The sequence below is a fragment of the Gopherus evgoodei genome, chromosome 7, assembly GCF_007399415.2.
Source record: "Gopherus evgoodei ecotype Sinaloan lineage chromosome 7, rGopEvg1_v1.p, whole genome shotgun sequence".
Lineage (NCBI taxonomy): Eukaryota > Metazoa > Chordata > Testudines > Testudinidae > Gopherus > Gopherus evgoodei.
In genome coordinates, this window is record NC_044328.1 from 99,787,932 (window position 1) to 99,807,133 (window position 19,202).

Consider the following 19,202-nt stretch of genomic DNA (forward strand, 5'->3'; position numbering starts at 1 on the left):
GTCACTTTTGAAAATGGGACTTTGGGTAAAAATATTCACAAGCACTTAAGGCCTTTTCTGTACTCCATTTGAAATGGTTTAACTACCCCACTCTCATTAGAGCTGACCAGCCCAGCTGGTGGAGGTGATGGAATCACAAGGCCTGGTGGGTAAGGTGGATCAGAAGATAGCCAGTGTGGTTCCCTTTGTGACTGCTTTGCACTTTGGGAGGCAGGATGGCCCAGTGGATAGGGCACTGGCATAGCACTTGAGACCTGGGTTCAGTTCCCTGCTCTGCCACAGGCTTCCTGGGTGACCTTTGGGCAGGTCACTCTGTCTCTCTGTGCCTTGGTTCCCCATCTGTACAGTGGAGATAACAGCATTGCCCTGTGTCACAGGAGGGTTAGGAGGGAAATGCATTAGATTGTGAGGCACCTGGTACTGCGGTGATGGAGGCCATATAAATACATTACATAGAGACAGTTATAGCACTATAAAGGTGCTTTATACCAGTGCAGCTGTTTCTATCTAGAAAGAGAAATAAGCTACACTGGTATAAAGGCACCTTTATATCAATATAACTGTATCCACACCAGGGCTTGTATTGGTGGAATTATATTGGTAATCACACGCACCCCTGACACTGTTATATCAGCACAAAACCTGTGAATAGAATAGGTCTTGGACTCAGGCACTTAAGGGCCATTTTGAAAACAGGACTTCAGGTGCTTCTGAAATCTTCACTCTACATGACTTGCCCAGGATCATACTGGGAGTCTGTGACAGAGCAGGAACTTGAACCTGGGTCTCTCCAGGCCAGAACTACACTAGGGCCTGCTGCTGGCACAGCTCTGTTGGTCAGGGGTGTAAAGTGCAAGCCCCAGCCATAGAGCTATGCTAACGAATAGGGCTTAACCAGAACTGTTGTTTCACGGGTGGGAGGGGGACTGGAATGAGCTAGATAGACTGATGAAAGTGCAACTCTGTTGGTATAAGCTGGGTCTGCACAAGGAGTGCTTTGCTGGCTACAGCTCTAAACACTGGGACATCCCTAGATAGAAACTGCCTCTACCTAACTGACCCTTCAGAATCATGGTGACTGGATTCACAGCCGTACTTCAGACTTTCTCAAAAAGTGGCCTAAAACACCTCCACCTCAGGCCAAGAATCCTGAATCACAATGGCCCCCAGAATTTGCATTACAGCAGTGCTTCAGCGCCTGCACAAATACAACAGGGTCAACACGGCTTTTATAAAGGAAAATCTTGCCTCACCAATCTATTTAGAATTCGTAGAGGGGATCAACGAGCACGTGGACTCTCAAAAAACCTTTGACAAGGTCTGTCACCAAAACTCTTAAGCAAAGTAAACAGTCATGGGATAGGAGAGAAGGTCCTCTCCTGGATCAGTAATTGGTTAAAAGACAGGAAACCAAGGGTAGGAATAAACGGTCAGTTTTCACAATGGACAGAGATAAATAGTCGTGTCCCCCAGGGATCTGTACTGGGACCAGTCCTATTCAACATTTTCATAAATGATCTGGAAAAAGTGGTAAACGGTGAGGTGGCAAAACATGCAGATGATACAAAATTACTCAAGATAATTAAGTCTAAAGCAGACTGCAAAGAGTTATAAAGGGATCTCAGGAAACTGACTGGGCAACAAAATGGCAGATGAAATTCAGTGTTGATAAATGCAAAGTAATACACATTGGAAAACATCCCAACTATACATACAAAATGATGGGGTCTAAATTAGCTATTACCACTCGAGAGATCTTGGAGTCATGGATAGTTCTCTGAAAACATCTGCTCAGTGTGCAGCAGCAATCGAAAAGCTAACAATGTTAGGAGCCATTAGGAAAGGAATGCCGCTATATAAATCCATGATATGCCCACACCTTGAATACTGTGTGCAGCTCTGGTCGTCCCATCTTAAAAAAGATGTATAGGAATTGGAAAAGGTAGAAAGAGGCAAAAATGATTGTGGGGACGAAACAGATTCAGTTTGAGGAGAGATTAAAAAGACGGGTACTGTTCAGCTTGGAAAAGAGACAGCTAAAGGGGAATATGATAAAATCATGAATGGTGTGGAGAAAGTAAATAAGGAAGTGTTATTTACCCCTTCCCATAACACACGAACCGGGGTCACCACATGAAATTAATGGTCAACAAATAAACAAACAAGGAAGTACTTCTTCACACAATGCACAGTCCATCAGTGGAACTCATTACCAGGGGATGTTGTGAAGGCCAAAACAATAACAGGGTTCAAAAAAGAATTAGATAAGTTCATGCAGGACAGGTCCATCGATCGCTATTCGCCAGGATGGTCAGGGATGCAACCCCACACACTGGGTGTCCTAAGCCTCTACCTACCAGAAGCTGAAAGTGGACAACGGGATGGATCAGTCGATGATTCCCCTGTTCTGTTCATTCCCTCTGAAGCACCTAGCATTGGCCACTGTGGAAGACAGGATACTGGGCTAGGTGGGCCATTGGTATGACCCAGTATGGCCATTCTTATGTTACATTCAACACAGCTCTCTGGGGCAGGGACTGCCTGGACTCACTGTCAGAATAGACAAAGGATGGAGGAGGAACTGAGGCACAGAGCCGATGGGAGTAGTACATCAGAGCCAGGAATAGAAAACCTAGTGTCTTCAGTTTCCATCCAGTTCCCCATAGCTGGTATAACCCAGACATGTTTCTGATTCTGTGTTAGTGTATTGGGGCTTAGGGAGGTCATGTCTGAACTCATAGCAGTGCATGTGCCTAATCCTCCGTGAGGCTGGTTTCTAGTGAAGGGGGAGAGAGGCTGGTACTGTGTGGCCTGCAATTCCAGTGTCAGGGAAATATTTGGCTTCTGGAGGCCTTTACTGGAAGACTCTTCATTGTGTAACCCCAAAACATGCTCATCACTCTGGGAAGTGCTAGCCAGGCTGCCTGGGTCTGAGCTAGTAGCTCTCAGATTCTGTCAGAGAGAGCCTGTGGAAGTGTCAGGCTTTGCCACACCCCTCCTGAGTTGCCTAGCAGGGATCCTATTGCCACAAATGTGGAGAGGAAATGATCTCTCGGGGGGCCCAGTAATTGATTTATAGAGAGCAAGGGCAACCATGCCAGGCACTGCACCTGCCTGACCTCCAAAGGGTTAAATTAACTTTTGGCACAGGCGGGCCTTTAACTTTAGCTTTCTTGGCAGCTTCCTCTGATCTCTTCCTCTTTGTACTTATGTTACATGAGTGCCTGGCTGGACACCCGCAGTAAGGGAACAGGTGTGGCTGTTGGCTTGGGGCGTGGATGGGAGCAGTGCTGGACTTGAACCTCTTCCCACATTCATCTCCCCAGCTCTGCCTTTTCTGTTTTCCCTGGAAACACGTAGGGTGCAATTTAATGATTCCTGTGTCTAGATTGTGCAGGGTGGGAGTCAGAGCCAGAGATGGAACCCAGGCCCTCGTCATTAGAGTGGAGGACTGGGAGTCAGGACTCATGGGTTCTATGTTCAGCTCTGGGAGGGAAGCGGGGCCGACTGGGTTAGAGCAAGGAGAGCTGGAAGTCCAGACTCCTGTGTTCTGTTCCTAGCTCAGTCACTGTCCTGCTGTGCAACCTTGGGCAAATCGCTTGACCCTTTTCTGCCTCAGTTCCCCTTTGTAAAGAGGAGAGAACGTTCATACCAATTCTGAGACAGGTGCTGGAGCTGAAATTTCATACATCATACTGGTATTGCACAGATGTATTTGTCTCTCAGTATCCCCAACCTGCAAAATGGAAATACGGGGGGGCGAGGGCGTTCTGAGGCTTAATGGAGGTAGAAGCTATACTGGATCATTTGTCTAGGGGGAAGTCGCAGAATCCATCCCACCGAGATACGCACTTGATATCTTTAGCCACTGATCTGTGGTGAGTCTTACATGTGCTGGGTTAAGCTGTCCCCTCCCCTGGTGTCAGGAAGGAAGATAGCCCACTGCGGGCTGGGTTTGTTTTTCCTTCCTGGGTAGAGTGTTACCCAGGAATCCACACTCAGCATTGTGCATTACTGGTATGGGGCTGGTGCCAGGATCCCCAGCGTAAAGTGTTTGTGGCAATGCAGAGCTCTTAAAGCTGGAAGGGCCTGTTAGATTAACTGGTCTGACCTCCTGTATAACGTAGCCGAGAGAATCCCTCCCACTTCGCCCAGGACTGAGCCCTTCTCAGGTAACAAAGCAATATGAGTGATGGGACTCTGCTTCCCTCATTAGGGGGTGGAGGACTGCACTTGGGGGCTTGCAGGGTTGTTCTGCCTAGTGAGGGGTGTCCCTGCCCCGTCTGTGTCCCATGACTGCAGGAGAATGCTGCTCTTTCCATACGGCTCCTGCTCCTCCACAAAGCAGTGTGAAATGCTTTCTAGCAAGGGGCTACATAGAGGGAAGCAGTGGGGCTGCTGCTTATACTAGCCCCAGCCAAATCCTAGGCAGGCTCTAGTGGCAATGAAATCTGTTGATCCCTTTCCTCTGGGCAAGTGTGGGCCAGACCTGTGCTCCAGGCATGTTGAGGCTACTGCCAGTCAACCAGATTGACTGGTGTGTTTGCTGTGGTCTGTGTGTGTGCAGGTGGGTGAGGGGTTGGTAGCATGTCGTTCCTCATGATCCCTGGTGACCTTGCATTTGGTCTTGGCTTTCACCCCCTGATATGCTGAATCCCGTAATACATCCCTTTTAAAAGGCCTTGAATGAGTTTGAGGCCACTTCCTAGTTAGCACATGCTGAAGCAAGGGTCTTCCCATCTCATGCTTCAGGGCACTGCCTGGATCAGGAAGGGAGCTCCCTCCCAATGCATCAGGGCATAGTGTGACATGTGCATGGAGTGGAGACAAGGCCAGTGGAATTGGGGTTCAGACCCAGTGAGTCTGGGCAGTGGTGGCTGATCCCCACCCCTGCAGTGAAGAAAGGGCTTTGCAATGCTTACTGGAGCATAGGCAGGGCCCAAAAAGGTTTAACACATCTCCTGAGAGCTCTATCCCGCCAGTCAGGGTGAGAAGCTGAAGACCAGAGTGGGCCCTGCAGAGCATGCTGGGGTGGGGACACTGAGCCTCAGTTCGGCAGTGAGGCTGAGCACAAGGGGATGGTGGGGAGAAGGGCAGGACCCTCTGGTGGCTTTCCCCAGCTGAAGTTGTGTGTGTTTGTCTCCACAGCCGACACTGGGCCACACAGAGTCCAAAGCCAGCAGCAAATCCAACATGCTGCGGGGCCGAAACTCTGCCACCTCCACCGATGAGCAGCCGCACATTGGTAACTATCGCTTACTCAAGACCATCGGCAAGGGCAACTTCGCCAAGGTCAAGTTGGCGCGCCACGTCCTGACGGGGAAAGAGGTGAGACTGCCGGGCAGGGAGGAGGGGGAGCAGCACCTAAATGGAATGGTGTGAGGCCAAGCCCATAGGCTGGGATGCAGGATAGAGGCCAGGGCAGATGTTCCCAGGCCAGGGTGGCATTGCCGGGGGATGGGGCTCGATGGGGAGGGATGTGTGCTTTGCGACGATGGAGTGTCCACGTGACAATCTCTCTAAGGCTTGGTCCCCTCTGCTGACTATTTTGTTCTGGCCCCAGGCCTAGTGGCTAGAGTCAAGGGGAATCTCAGCATCTGACCTTGCTACTGTGTGACCCTAGGCAAGTCCTTTCCATCTCTGCTTCCATTTCCTTCTTTGTCAAAGCCCTCGGGGGCCTTTCTCCAGGGTCTGATGTGCTGCCGCGCAGAGTCTGCGCCACATCTGGGGGAGGTTGCCCCCTCTGACAAATGGGCAAGCTGAACCACCAGGGGAGGCAGAACCCAGGGCTCCTCACTCACTGGTATGTCTATACTGCAGTTAAAAACCCGCAGCTGGCCCATGCAGGGCTCAGGCTAAAGGACTGTTTAACTGCAGGGTAGATGTTCAGACTCAGGCTGTAGTCTAGGCTGTCTGTGGGATGGGAAGATCCCAGAGGTCAAAGCCCGAACATCTACACTGCATTTAATCAGCTCATTAGCCCAAGCTAAGTCAGCTGGCACAGGCCAGCCAAGGGTGGCTAAGTGCAGTGTAGACATACCCTCTCAGCCCTGCACTTGAATGGCCATGTTGTGCTCCCAGCTGCTTGGAGCGCTTTGCAAGCCTGTGAGGTCTCCAACCCGGAACAAGCGTGTGCGCTCGGAAGTGCCAAGTACTGATTGTTGCCAAGCTTCCAGGCACCCAGCCCAAGCTCCCGCTCCCCGGAGCAGATGGCAACAGATGCACCCCAGCACGTGGATCTGCTGCAGCCGCTTGGGCCGTTACAGAGGCAGCCCTGAATCCTAGCCAGGGGCCAGGCAGGCTTATCCCACTGCCTTAAAGCCTTGTGTGCTTGTGGGAATGTGCTAGAATCCTGCTCTGCTCCGAAGGGCTGCAAGTGGGTGGAAGAACCCAGCCTTGTGTCTGCCTGGCTTTCCCATCCCGCCCCTCCAGGACAGGCACTGCAGGCTGGGTGGGGGATGACTAAGCCTGGCTGCTCCTGCAGCATTCCCCCTACCCGACCCCACCCCAAGGGTTGTCCAGCCTCGGGAAGGGCCCTGGGGGCAGAGTGGGGTGAACAAACTGGGGATTGATCTTGGCCCCTTACAGGGCAGGGCCCCAGCCTCTGAGCAGCTCAGCCAGGCAGCTCTCCACACCAGGAGTCGAGGCAGGTGTCATTGTTTCCTCTTCTTTGGGGAGGGGTGTGAGTGTTCGTTTATGGGGCACACATGTACTTTTCACAGCAACAGAGCAGGCCCCGTCCCACCATGTTTTCCCCAGGATAGGGAGCAAACAGAACCCAGCAGCTCATGGGTGGTTGTGCTTCCCTCCTGCCCCTCCTACAGCAGCTCTGCTTGGCTGTCTCTCTTGAGAATGGTGGCAGGGGGAAGGGGCAGCCAGTCAGATGGGGGCATTTTCCTCTTCAGACTCCCAGGAGGGTGCAAAATACTAGAGAAGTGGTGGATCAGCTGGAGTCAGTTTCCCATGGGCTCAGAGGCAGGGGCAGGGCGTTGGGTGAGCGTCCTTTCCCCACCCCCCAGCTCTGTAATCTGTAAATAAGTGGTGGCAGTGTGGAAATACCGGTTTGTTCACAGGGCCCTGCTGTTTGCACAGGCTGAAGAAGCCAGTTATCTCCAGCCTGAAGCCTGTGCCTGTTTCCCGACAGCTCTTGTAGCAGTTGCCCCCCAAGTGCAGCCTCAGCAGTGACATCTGTGTTTGCAACCTGCCCCTGCCTATCCTGCAGCCCAGAGCCCTGGGTTTGGCGCTCACTTAACACCAGCCTAGCTTACCTGCCCCCTCCAGCTACCAGAGTAGGGTCTGTGTGAGGGGCACTAAGGGGCTTCCACTGGGTGGTGGTGGTGAATAGTTCCTGGAGGGGGGACTGCCGAAAGAGGAGGGGTTTTCTCATTCCGATTGATAGGCCCAAGTGGAAGCCAGGAAGGCGTGGGTCTGAGAGTGCATTCATGGCAACTCCCCTGGCTCTGAAGAGGCGCCCCCCCGCCCCCACCACACACACTTCAGCACATGCTGCCTCCTAGCATTAACCCCTCTCCAGACAGGTGAGAGGGATTGACCCAGGTGAGCACTGCAGTCAGGGTACTGTGAGACCTAGCTGGGTTCCCCGTTGTGAGCCACATCCATCCCTGGGAGTCAGCGCAGGATCGTCCCCAATGCTTGTCTGTGTCCTGACCCACGGGGCTCCCGCTGTGTCCCCTGGGAAAGTTTCACAGCCCAACAGATCTGGCTCCCAGCAGGTTTTAGCCTCTTCTTTGGTCTGTTTTAATCCCCTCACATCTGACCCATCATTTGATCCTCTCTCCCTTTGCCATAATGCCCTTCAACACCCATGATCAAACAACTGCCAACCCCGTCCAGCCCTGGCTTAGCCTGTTGGTTCTCCACCTAACCCCTCCAGCCCTTTGTGTCTCTACTGAACTCTGGCCTCGGGGAAGAGTTAAAGGGGCCTGGCAGGGCAGTGGGCTGTGGTGCTGCTAGGCTAGCTCGGTTTTTATAGCTGCACTGAGGCTCTACTATTGTGTGTGTCCCTAGCTCTGAGGGGAGTGGGGAGAGGAGGCAGCAAGCTGCTATTCCTCCCTGCCTTGCACGCAGCAGAGGATTTAGGATCCAAGGGAGGATGAAGTGTTGGGGTAGGTTTGCTGACTGAGCCGCTAGAGGAAAAGGGGGATCGCATTACCGTGGGGGTCCTGGTTGACTGAAGTGGTAGCTGGCTTTTCCTTCCCTAGACTGTAGCTCAATGGGGCTTGGGGAGCTATAGCTCCCTTTTGGGAGACTTGTATTTTCCTGACACGCTGGCTTGCAGTGGGGCTGCTGCACTAAGTGGCTCCTCATAGCCAGTGGTGTGTTTGCTGTAAAGACGTTAGAAGCCATAGGGCAGGGTTCGGCAACCTTTCAGAAGTGCTGTGCCGAGTCTTCATTTATTCACTCTGATTTAAGGTTTCACGTGCCAGTAATACATTTTAATGTTTTTAGAAGGTCTCTTTGTATAAGTCTATAATATAGAACTAAAGTATTGTGGTATATAAAGTAAATAAGGTTTTTTAAATGTTTAAGAAACTTCATTTAAAATTAAATGAAAAATGCAGAGTCCCCTGGATCGGGGGCCAGGACCCAGGCAGCGTAAGTGCCACTGAAAATCAGCTCACGTGCCACCTTCAGCACACGTGCCATAGGTGCCTACCCCTGCCATAGGGCTTAGTGCCCATGAGAAAGGGTTTAAACAACATCTGTCCTCTGCCAGGGCCCAGTGGACTCCAGATTAGCATCATGACCGAGGGCGATACCTGCTGAAACTTCCATGTGTCTTGCCTTTCCTGGTCCTACAGGGTCTTGGGGAAGGGGGGTGGGGGGTGGGGGTTTCTGTCTCAGTGCTTATGTATGGACCAGGTTGCCTTAGACTGATTTAGCTTCAGCCATTTCTAAATGGATCTAAGGCTCCACACAGGGGATGAGTGCAAGTTGGGGAGTGTGTATGTGGACAAAGTCTTGGCAGGAGCGACAGGTGGGGCAACAAGGGCCTGTCAAGCAGTGAGAGCCAAGCTTGGGTACCTGAGGGAAGGTGGAAATACCTTCCCCATCATCCTCACTGAGTGCCATCCCCCTGTTGTGGGTTACTGGGCCTAGCCAGCTAATCCTAGCCCAGCTCGCTGGCCTCTCTGGAGCCCTCTGCCACACACTACTCGCAGAACCTGCAGCTGTGCTAGTTCTCTGCTACCTGTGAGATTAGCCAGCAGGTCTGGGCTCTTCATTTGGCTCTCTCAAAAGGCTCCAAGTTGAACACAGTTTGCTGCAGGTTCCCTGCCCGACTCCAGGAACCTGCCACGTGTTTCAGTGTGACACAGTCACTGCTTCGCACCCGATTGGTTCAATCCTCAAGCCAGGATGAAGAATGGCCCCCACAGTCGGCCTGACACATACTGGCCTACAATCTGAGTTTTCTCAAGGCTGTAAATTGCCCGCTGGCCTGCTGCCATCCTTGTGCTAGGCCCCGCTGGGGAGCTCGGTGGAACAGAGACGCATTGTCATTAACCAGGGCGGCAGAGGCAGCAGCGAACAGCCAGCCTGAGGGTTGTCAGGGCCTCCATCCTTGTTTGCACCTGCCTAGGATTCTCCCCTGGGCATGTTCTGCTCCAGCTTGTCCAACACTACGGGAGAGATAACTGGGCTCCTCTCTCACCCCATCCAGGTGGCTGTGAAAATCATTGACAAGACACAGCTCAACTCATCAAGCCTGCAGAAGGTAAGGGCCCTGCTTCTGCTGTGTTCAGACTGTGGGGATAGCACCCTGACAGCAGGAGGTGCTCTAAGTACTGCCTCCCCCCTACCACCACCTTCACTGTCATGGTGATGCTCTGAATTAAACAGAGTAAAATCTCTGCCCAGCTGCTCGTGCTGTGTTCTGAGCCCTGCACTGTCCAACTACTTGCCTGCATGGGGGATTGGGAGCATGGGGGTCCCTGGGACAAGTTCCAGGGGTTCAGTTTGCCAGCATAACTTGCAAGGTGTGTTGTACTTCTCCTCTAACTATTGGACTTGGGAGCTAGGGCTTGTGGGTTTTGTCCCCAGCTCTGGGAAGGGAGTGGGGTCTAGTGGGTTACAGGGGGGTGACTGGGAGCCAGGACTCCTGGGTTTTACTCCCAGCTCCGACCTTCTCTGCCTAAGCAGAATGGGAGAGACTACATGTTGCCTACCTTTGTGAAGTACTGGCTGAGTGACACCACAGAACTGTGCCCCATAAGGTCAAAGCTAAGCAATGGGGTGCCCAGTGCTCCATCCTGCTGAGGGCTGGAGTCAGCCTTGCCATGACACCAAGGAGTCATGATGTGTTGTTAATGGGGTCCCTAGAGCGGTGTGGCGGGGGGTGAATGTCCATGGGCACAGAATGTCCCACCCCAGGAGCTTGACCCTGTGCCTATCCCCCCCTGAAAGGAATACAGCTCTGCTTGTGGGAAGTGAGTGGAGCAGGGAGCCCATGCCAGCTGATCCCTTCAGTGCGCTCTGGGGGGTGACTGCTTCTCTTGACCGCTTGGCAGATAACCCCAGCTCCTGCAGGAGTCGGGCTCCAATGGTCGAGGCTGTCACCAATCCTCGCTCACATGGGTCACCAGAAGGCCATGCAGAAGGTGCAGCACTCCTGTGCCCAGACTGCTCCCTGTTCTGTTTGACTCAGATCCTGACACCAGCAGCCCTGCATGGCTTGGCAGCTGCTAATGCAGCCTTGTCAACAGAGCCTGAGCAAAGCGGCTGAACTGGCAGCTGCTGCAGCTTTCAGGGCATGTAAACACCCAGGGAGGGACTGGCACAGGGCCTGGACCATGAGGCCTCTTCTATCCCATTTCCGCCCATGTCAGGATGCGTCTCCTGGAGCCACCTTGCCTCAGTGGCCCCCACTACCTCCTGGTGTGTCCCTCCCCACTGAGATGTAGGTCTCCGTTATCTTCATCAGGCCTTCATTCCACTTCCCAGCACCACCTCTGGTTATACCAAGCCCCCTGCCATGGGCTGGGTCCCACTGGAGTGGAGGATGCGGAGCCCCTCGCTGGATGGGCCCTGTTGCCAGAGGAATGCCAGCCCTATGTACAGCGGAGGCTTCCCCCAGCCAGGCTTGAATAAAGGGAGCTGGGAGATGTGTGCTCAGGAGCTTTCCAGCTACCCCCCAGCCTCCTGCCTTGAGACCAGGCATATGGCCCAGGTGAGCTGTGTGCTGCCCCATAATGCACCTGGCCAGCTGTGGAGGAGTGATCCCTGCCATCTCCTGCCCCTATGAACGTTGGTCCCCGGATTCTCCAGCTCAAGGCATAAGCATGTGGCGCCTTCACCCGGGAAGCCAGAGCACCCTGCAGAGGAATCCCTTCCCCCCGCCCCATTCTAAAGCCAGCCATAGCAACCGTTGCATCCCTGGCAACCAGCACAGAGCTGCGCCCACCTCCAGAATCAGCCTCTCCAGCTCATAGGCTCTGGGCTCTGCTTTGGGTACATACTGGGAGGGGGTGTGTAGTGGGTGAGGGTGAGCTCAGCCCTGGGCCTCGTGCATGGGTGCAGGCGCTTCATTTAACCCCTCCCTGCCCAGTGTGTTTCCAAGTCACAAGGCAGTTTGGTGCACTGGGCCTGGCCTCAGCCCTGTTGGGGTGAAGCTCTCTTTCCTGGGGGTTTCTCACCACCCCAGCTTCTCACTGCCTTATTGTTTACTATGGTGTCCTGTAGGGGACTCTGATAGATCAGAGCCCTACTGTGCCAGGCACCGTACAAACTCATGATGGACACAGTCCCTGCCCCAGAGAGGTTACAGGCTAAGCACAAAGCCTCATGCCTGACCCTGGGGAGCAGCTGTGTGTTGAGCAGTGGCTTATGGGATGTGCAGAGGGGAGCTCTCCTATCGTGGCATAGTGGGTAACGCATCAGGCTTCTGGTGCAATATCAGGGCATGCACCTGTGGCTTTTGGTGCCCTGACTGCTTTTCTCTGGAGCTCTGAAGAGAGACGTGCCTTGTCCTGCTGGAAGGCTCTGTCCAGGCTTGTGAGCCGGCACGGAAGGGATGCCCTCGCTGACTAGTCTCAATGAGGGTTGCACCACTGCAACCACTTAGTCTCTTCAAAGTGGCTGGTGGAGGCATCCCTGTGGCCATGAGCGGAGAGCGGAACTGATCCCTTCCTGTTTCTCTCGGCGATGTTTGGCCCAAGCTATCCCTAACTCCTTGGCTGTACCCCAGCCCCAGATGGAGGTGGGGATGACAGATGGTTGCTGGAGGAAAAGACTTTTGCTGTAAAGCCTCAGTAGAGTCCCTTCCAAGAGCAGGACATTGGGGAATAATGCCTACAAAGAGGCTTGCTGCTATCTTAGACTGCAGCTCTGTGGGTGACCAAAATCTAGTGAGCACTGGCTCACCTGTCACTCAGATTAGCTGGGAGCAAGCACAGCTCTTTGGGGAGCAGAGAGCCGTGTGTTCTAGATCATCAGTGTCCCGGGCTAGCTGGGAGCCACGCAGATCTCTGGGAGCCGTGTGTTCTAGCTCACCGGTGTCCTGGGCTAGCTGGGAGCCACGCAGATCTCTGGGAGCCGTGTGTTCTAGCTCACCGGTGTCCTGGGCTAGCCGGGAGCCAGCGCAGATCTCTGGGAGCCGTGTGTTCTAGCTCACCGGTGTCCCGGGCTAGCCGGGAGCCACGCAGATCTCTGGGAGCCGTGTGTTCTAGCTCACCGGTGTCCCGGGCTAGCCGGGAGCCAGCGCAGATCTCTGGGAGCCGTGTGTTCTAGCTCACCGGTGTCCTGGGCTAGCCGGGAGCCAGCGCAGATCTCTGGGAGCCGTGTGTTCTAGCTCACCGGTGTCCTGGGCTAGCCGGGAGCCAGCGCAGATCTCTGGGAGCAGTGTGTTCTTCTTCAAGTGATTGTTCATATCCATTCCAGTTAGGTGTGCGCGCGCCGCATGCACGTTCGTCGAAAGACTTTTTATCCTAGCAACACTCAGTGGGTCGGCTGGGCGCCCCCTGGAGTTGGCACTGCTATGGCACCGGATATATACCCCAGCCGACCCAGCCACCCTTCAGTTCCTTCTTACCGCCCGTGTCTGTCGTTGGAACAGTGGAGCGTGGCTTAGCTGACCTCCATTTCCCTAGCTACTCGTAGTTCTCGTTCATTATCGTGTATATAGTTAAATAGTTATAATCCTTTTTTATATATATACATATATATATTGGGCTCACCGGGTTTCAAACCGTGCTCGGCCTGCCACAAGCCGATGCCGACAGGAGATCCACACGACTCCTGTTTTGAAGTGCCTCAGGGAATCGCACTTGACAGCTAAGTGCCCCATTTGCAAGGCTTTCAAGCCGAGAACAAAAAAGGAGCTGGACAACAGGCTTAAGCAGCTCCTCATGGAGATGGCCCTCACCCCTCCACTTTCGGCACCGAGTGCTGGTCACTCAGTGAGCAGAAGCGCCTCTGTGGCACCGGACTGCACCGGTACGCCCAAGGACTCACGGCACAGAACATCGCCGGCACCGAAGTCGGCTCAACGATGCTCCCTCTCCCCGAGGTTGAGAGAGGCCAAGACTCCTGCTGCTTCGGCACTGACCTCACCGCAGCCAAAGAGTACGCCTAAGTCGGACCGCCCGGCGCTGACACCCGCTGCGGCACCGACTAAATCGGCACTGTCGATTCTGGTCCCACAGCGGCCATCGAGTCCGGCGCCTGTTAGCTCCCCGGCGCGTGCCGTGGTAGAGCGCACCATGCCGTCCATGCCAGAGGTGTTCTCAGCGGCGAGGGATCTGATCGCCCTGACAGACTCGGCACTGCCTCTACCCCCAGCACCGCCGATGAGGGTAATCCAATCCATAGGCAAGCCGACCTTGATTAGACCACCCTCTGTCGGTGCAGCTGACTGGCACCGCTCACAATCACGGTCCCGCAGATGCTCCAGGTCCAGACGGCGCTCCTGCTCTCAACGCTGTTCGCAGTCCCAGCACCGTTCTACTACACGGCACCGGTCAGACTCACAGCACCGGTTGGACTCTCGTTCACTGGCTCATTACCCACGGCACCACTCCAGGCACCGTGCCTCCCGAAGCCATTCACGACGCCAGGATTCGAGATCTCAGTCGACCTCCCAGCACCGATCTGGTCGCAGGTCCCGCTCTCGATCCCAGTACTGATATGCATCCCGGCACCGGTCCCCGATACTGAGGGGGGCCAGGTCCGTTGGAACATCCGCACAAGGCTTCTCCACTCCTCCATGGCCATCCAGGCATACGTCTGTGTCCTCCCACGCGGACAGCTACTATGGCCAAGACCGCAATTCCGATGTGCCCACTGGAGTGTTTCAAGAAGCCCGGTCTCAGGACCCAGGACCTCACCAGTGGTCCTTTTGGACACTTTGGGTGTACTACCAGGCCCAAGGTGCTCCCTCCGCTTCATCAGACCACTGAGCACCAGAGGTCACAATTAGTTGTCCCCCTCCACCCGGACGGAGGAACCATTACTCCACCCACCGGGTTCCCCGGTGCCCCTGGAGCAGGAACCGCCGCAGGAGCAAGAGGCCATACAAGACCCGCTCGTCCCCGGCGTTTCATCTTCTTCCTCTCCAGGTGAGGCAGTGGCAGGGACTTCCTCCTCGGGGCTGCCTCCAATAGACCTAAGAGCCCATCAGGACCTCCTCAGGAGAGTGGCGTTCAACATGAACCTCCAGGTGGAGGAGGTCCTGGAGGTTGAGGACCCTGCAGTGAGCATCCTGTCGGCAGATGCCCCCACTAGGGTGGCTTTGCCCTTTATCAGGACCATCCAGGCTAATGCAGACACCTTATGGCAGTCCCCAGCCTCCATCCCCCCTACAGCAAAGGGGATCGAGCACAAATACATAGTACCCTCTCGGGGGTACGAGTATGTATATGTCCTCCCTCCTCGCTGGTTATCCAATCAGTCAACGAGAGGGAGCGCCATGGCCAACAGGCGCCAGCCCTAAAGTCAAAGGAGGCTAGGCGAATGGACCTACTCGGCCGCAAGGTGTATTCAACAGGCGCCCTACAGCTCAGAGTGGCAAATCAGCAGGCTCTACTGAGCTGTTATAGCTACAACACCTGGACAGAGGTGGGTAGATATACAGAGCTATTCCCCCTGGACTCCTGACAGGAATTTGCTGCATTCCTAGAGGAGGGGAAAAAGGTGGCCAGAACCTCCCTCCAGGCTTCTATAGATGCAGCCGACTTGGCAGCCAGAACTCTGGCCTCCGGTATCACCATGAGACGCATCTCATGGCTACAGGTGTCCAACTTACCACCTGAATTACAATATACCATCCAGGACTTACCCTTTGACGGTAAGGGTCTGTTCTCGGAGAAGACTGACCCCAGGCTACAGAGCTTGAAAGACAACAGGGTCATCGTGCGCTCCTTGGGCATGCATGCACCTGTGACCCAATGCAGACCTTTCCGTCCCCAGACTCACCGCCCGTACTTTGTGCCCAGACACAGACAAGACTTTAGTAGATGGCGCAGGCGGGGTGGCCGTAGATGCCTGTCAGGACCCCAAGAGGCCCAAAACCACGGTTCTTCAAAACCACCAGCGGGGCCTAAGTCTACCTTTTTGAAGGTATGCCCGAGGACGACTTACCAGTTTCAGGACAGGATCCTTTTCCTCCCTTCTCCAACCGCCTCTCCTACTTCCTCCCACCGTGGCCCCAATTGACCTCAGACCTATGGGTCCTATGCATTGTGAAACAAGGATACTACCTCCAATTTGTTTCATCCCCGCCTTCCCACCCTCCCACCCAGTCCCTCTTCAGGGACCCCTCTCACGAGCAGTTCCTCCTACAAGAGGTGCAGATGCTCCTCACCACAGGAGCAATAGAGGAGGTGCCACAAAACGAGAAGGGCAAAGGGTTTTACTCCCGGTACTTTCTGATCCCCAGGTTGAAAGGAGGCCTCAGGCCCATCCTAGACCTGCGAGGTCTCAACAAGTTCATGATAAAGTTGAAGTTCCGCATGGTCTCTCTAGAGACCATTATCCCGTCCTTGGATCCTGGAGACTGGTATGCTGCCCTCGATATGAAGGACGCATACTTTCACATCACCATTTTACCTCCACAGGAAGTACCTTTGTTTTGTAGCCAACCACCAGCACTTCCAGTTCACAGTGCTCCCCTTTGGCCTTTCTGCAGCCCCAAGGGTGTTTACAAAGTGCATGGCCATAGTCGCCACACACCTCCGCCGACGTCGGATACACGTATTCCTGTATCTGGACGACTGGCTCATCAGAGGGACCTCCGAGACACAGGTCAGACAGCATATAGACATTGTCAGGGACCTATTCACACGCTTAGGCCTGATGCTCAATGTGGAGAAATCCACACTGGTCCCCACACAAAGGCTAGACTTCATAGGAGCTACCCTGGACTCCAATCTAGCCAAGGCCTGCCTACCCTAGCCGCGGTTCCAGGCAATGGCAACGATCATTCGAGGTCTGCAGAACTTTGTGACGACCTCGGCTCGCACCTGTCTCGGTCTCCTAGGTCACATGGCTGCCTGCACATATGTGACCAAATATGCCAGGCTCCGCCTCCGACCCCTCCAAACGTAGTTCAACTCGGTCTACCGTCTGGGCAGGGACCTGATAGACACAATAGTCACCATTCCCCTGAGCACACTATGCTCCCTCGACTGGTGGCTAACACCCTCCCTGGTATGTGCAGGGTTACTGTTCCATCCGCCACAACCCTCACTGTCCCTGATGATGGACGTGTCATCTCTCAGATGGGGGGCTCACCTCGGACACCGTCGTACCCAGGGCCTTTGGTCACCTCAGGAGCTGATGCTTCATATAAATGTCCGAGAGCTGAGAGCGGTCCGCCTGGCATGCCAGACATTCCAGCAGCATCTACACGGCTGTTGTGTCTCAGTGTTTACAGATAACACAACGGCCATGTATTATATCAAAAAACAGGGAGGGACTCGATTTTCCCTCCCTCTGTCAGGAGACCATCCGACTCTGGGACTTCTGCATAGCCCACTCAATAGACCTGGTGGCGTCCTTTCTCCCAGGGGTTCGGAATACTCTAGCGGATCAGCTGAGCAGATTCTTCCTCTGCCACAAATGGTCGATAAGACCAGATGTTGTTCATTCGGTCTTCCAGAAGTGGGGCTTTCCCCACATAGACCTGTTCGCCTCTCGCACGAACAGGAAATGCCGAGCGTTCTGCTCCTTCCAGGGTCTTTCACCAGGATCAATCTCGGACGCATTCCTCATGTCGTGGAAGCACCGACTGCTCTATGCCTTCCCTCCGTTCCCGCTGGTTCACAAGGTCCTGATAAAACTCCGCAGGGACAGAGCGCACCTAATCATGATCGCGCCAGCGTGGCCGAGACAGCACTGGTACACCACACTACTCAACCTGTCCATAGCCAGCCCAATTACCCTGCCACTCTACCCAGACCTCATAACGCAGGACCACGGCAATCTTCACCACCCAGACCTGCAGGCCCTTCACCTCACAACGTGGCTTCTGCATGGCTAAACAGGTCAGAGTTACGCTGCTCCGCTCTGCTACAACATATACTCCTGAGTAGCAGAAAGCCTTCTACTCGGTCAACATATCTGGCCAAGTGGAAACATTTCTCCTGCTGGTGTGAAACAAAGAATACTACTCCTTCTCAGGTCTTGATCCCCACTATCTTGGACTACCTCTGGTCCCTTAAGCAGCAGGGCCTGGCGATATCGTCTCTGAGGGTGCACTTGGCGGCCATCTCCACATTCCACCCAGGGGAGAGTGGACACTCCATGTTCTCCCATCCTTTAGTTACTAGATTTCTCAAGGGCCTGGAGCGCCTCTACCCCCAGGTACGCTGCCCTGCCCCTACCTGGGACCTCAATCTCGTCCTAAGCAGGCTTATGCTTCCGCCATTTGAGCCGTTGGCAACCTGCTCGCTGCTATTCCTGTCCTGGAAGACAGTTTTCTTAGTAGCCATTAATCGGCCAGACGAGTCTCCGAGCTTCGAGCGCTAACGGTGGACCCACCGTATACTGTCTTTCACAAGGATAAGGTACAGTTGCGACCACATCCAGCGTTTCTCCCTAAGGTGGTGTCGGCCTTCCATACCAATCAGGACATCTTCCTTCCAGTCTTCTTCCCGAAGCCTCACTCATCCCGGCGGGAACAGCAGTTACACTCCTTAGATGTCCGTAGGGCGCTCGCTTTTTATATCAATCGGAGAAGCCCTTCCGGAAATCGCCCCAACTCTTCGTTGCTGTGGCTGGCCGGATGAAAGGCCTACCTGTCTCCTCCCAGAGGATCTCCTCTTGGGTGACGGTGTGCATCCGCACGTGCTATGACCTGGCTCATGTTCCCTCGGGCCATCTCACTGCAGATTCTACCAGAGCTCAGGCTTCATCAGCTGCCTTCCTGGCCCATGTACCAATCCAGAAAATGTCGCGCAGCTACCTGGTCCTCGGTCCACACTTTTGCTTCGCACTATGCTCTGGTCCAACAATCTAGAGATGATGCAGCCTTTGGCTCAGCGGTTTTGCACTCTGCCGCATCTCACGCCGATCCCACTGCCTAGGCAAGGCTTGGGAATCACCTAACTGGAATGGATATGAGCAATCACTCGAAGAAAAGACGGTTACTCACCTTTGTAACTGTTGTTCTTCAAGATGTGTTGCTCATATCCATTCCAAACCCACCCTCCTTCCCCACTGTCGGAGTAGCCGGCAAGAAGGAACTGAAGGGTGGCTGGGTCAACAGGGGTATATATCCAGTGCCATAGCAGCACCACTCCAGGGGGCGCCCAGCCGAACCACCGAGTGTTGCTAGGGTAAAAAGTTTTCCGACGAGCATGCGCATGCACACCTGACTGGAATGGATATGAGCAACACATCTCGAAGAACAGTTACAAAGGTGAGTAACCGTCTTTTCTCAGCTCACCAGTGTCCCGGGCTAGCCTGGAGCAAGCACAGATCTCTGGGAGCAGTGTGTTCTAGCCCACTGGTATCCTGGGCTCAGGGCCAGCTTTAACAAGTGTGGGGCCCAATTCGTACTCACCTGGCGGTGCTCTGGGTCTTCAGCAGTGGGTCCTTCACTCACTCCGGGTCTTCTGCGGCACTCAAGAACCTGCCGCCGAAGACCCAGAGCGAGTGAAGGGCCTGCCGCCGAAAACCCTCAAAGTTCTGCCGGGTGAGTAAAACTAAAAAGGTGCCGGTGTGGGGCCCTCTTAGGCGCCGTCACG

General features: G+C 54.3%; 1 protein-coding gene across 10 annotated transcripts in view; it reads left to right on the forward strand.

Moving 5' to 3' along the window:
- Positions 1-19,202, forward strand: part of MARK2 (microtubule affinity regulating kinase 2) — a 115,183-nt gene that overhangs the window by 70,092 nt on the left and 25,889 nt on the right. For all 10 annotated transcript variants that reach the window (XM_030570951.1, XM_030570955.1, XM_030570956.1 and 7 more), the window contains exons 2-3: positions 5,149-5,328; positions 9,683-9,736. In XM_030570951.1, coding sequence (XP_030426811.1) covers positions 5,149-5,328; positions 9,683-9,736 — 234 coding nt within the window. The remainder of the gene's footprint in view (positions 1-5,148; positions 5,329-9,682; positions 9,737-19,202) is intronic.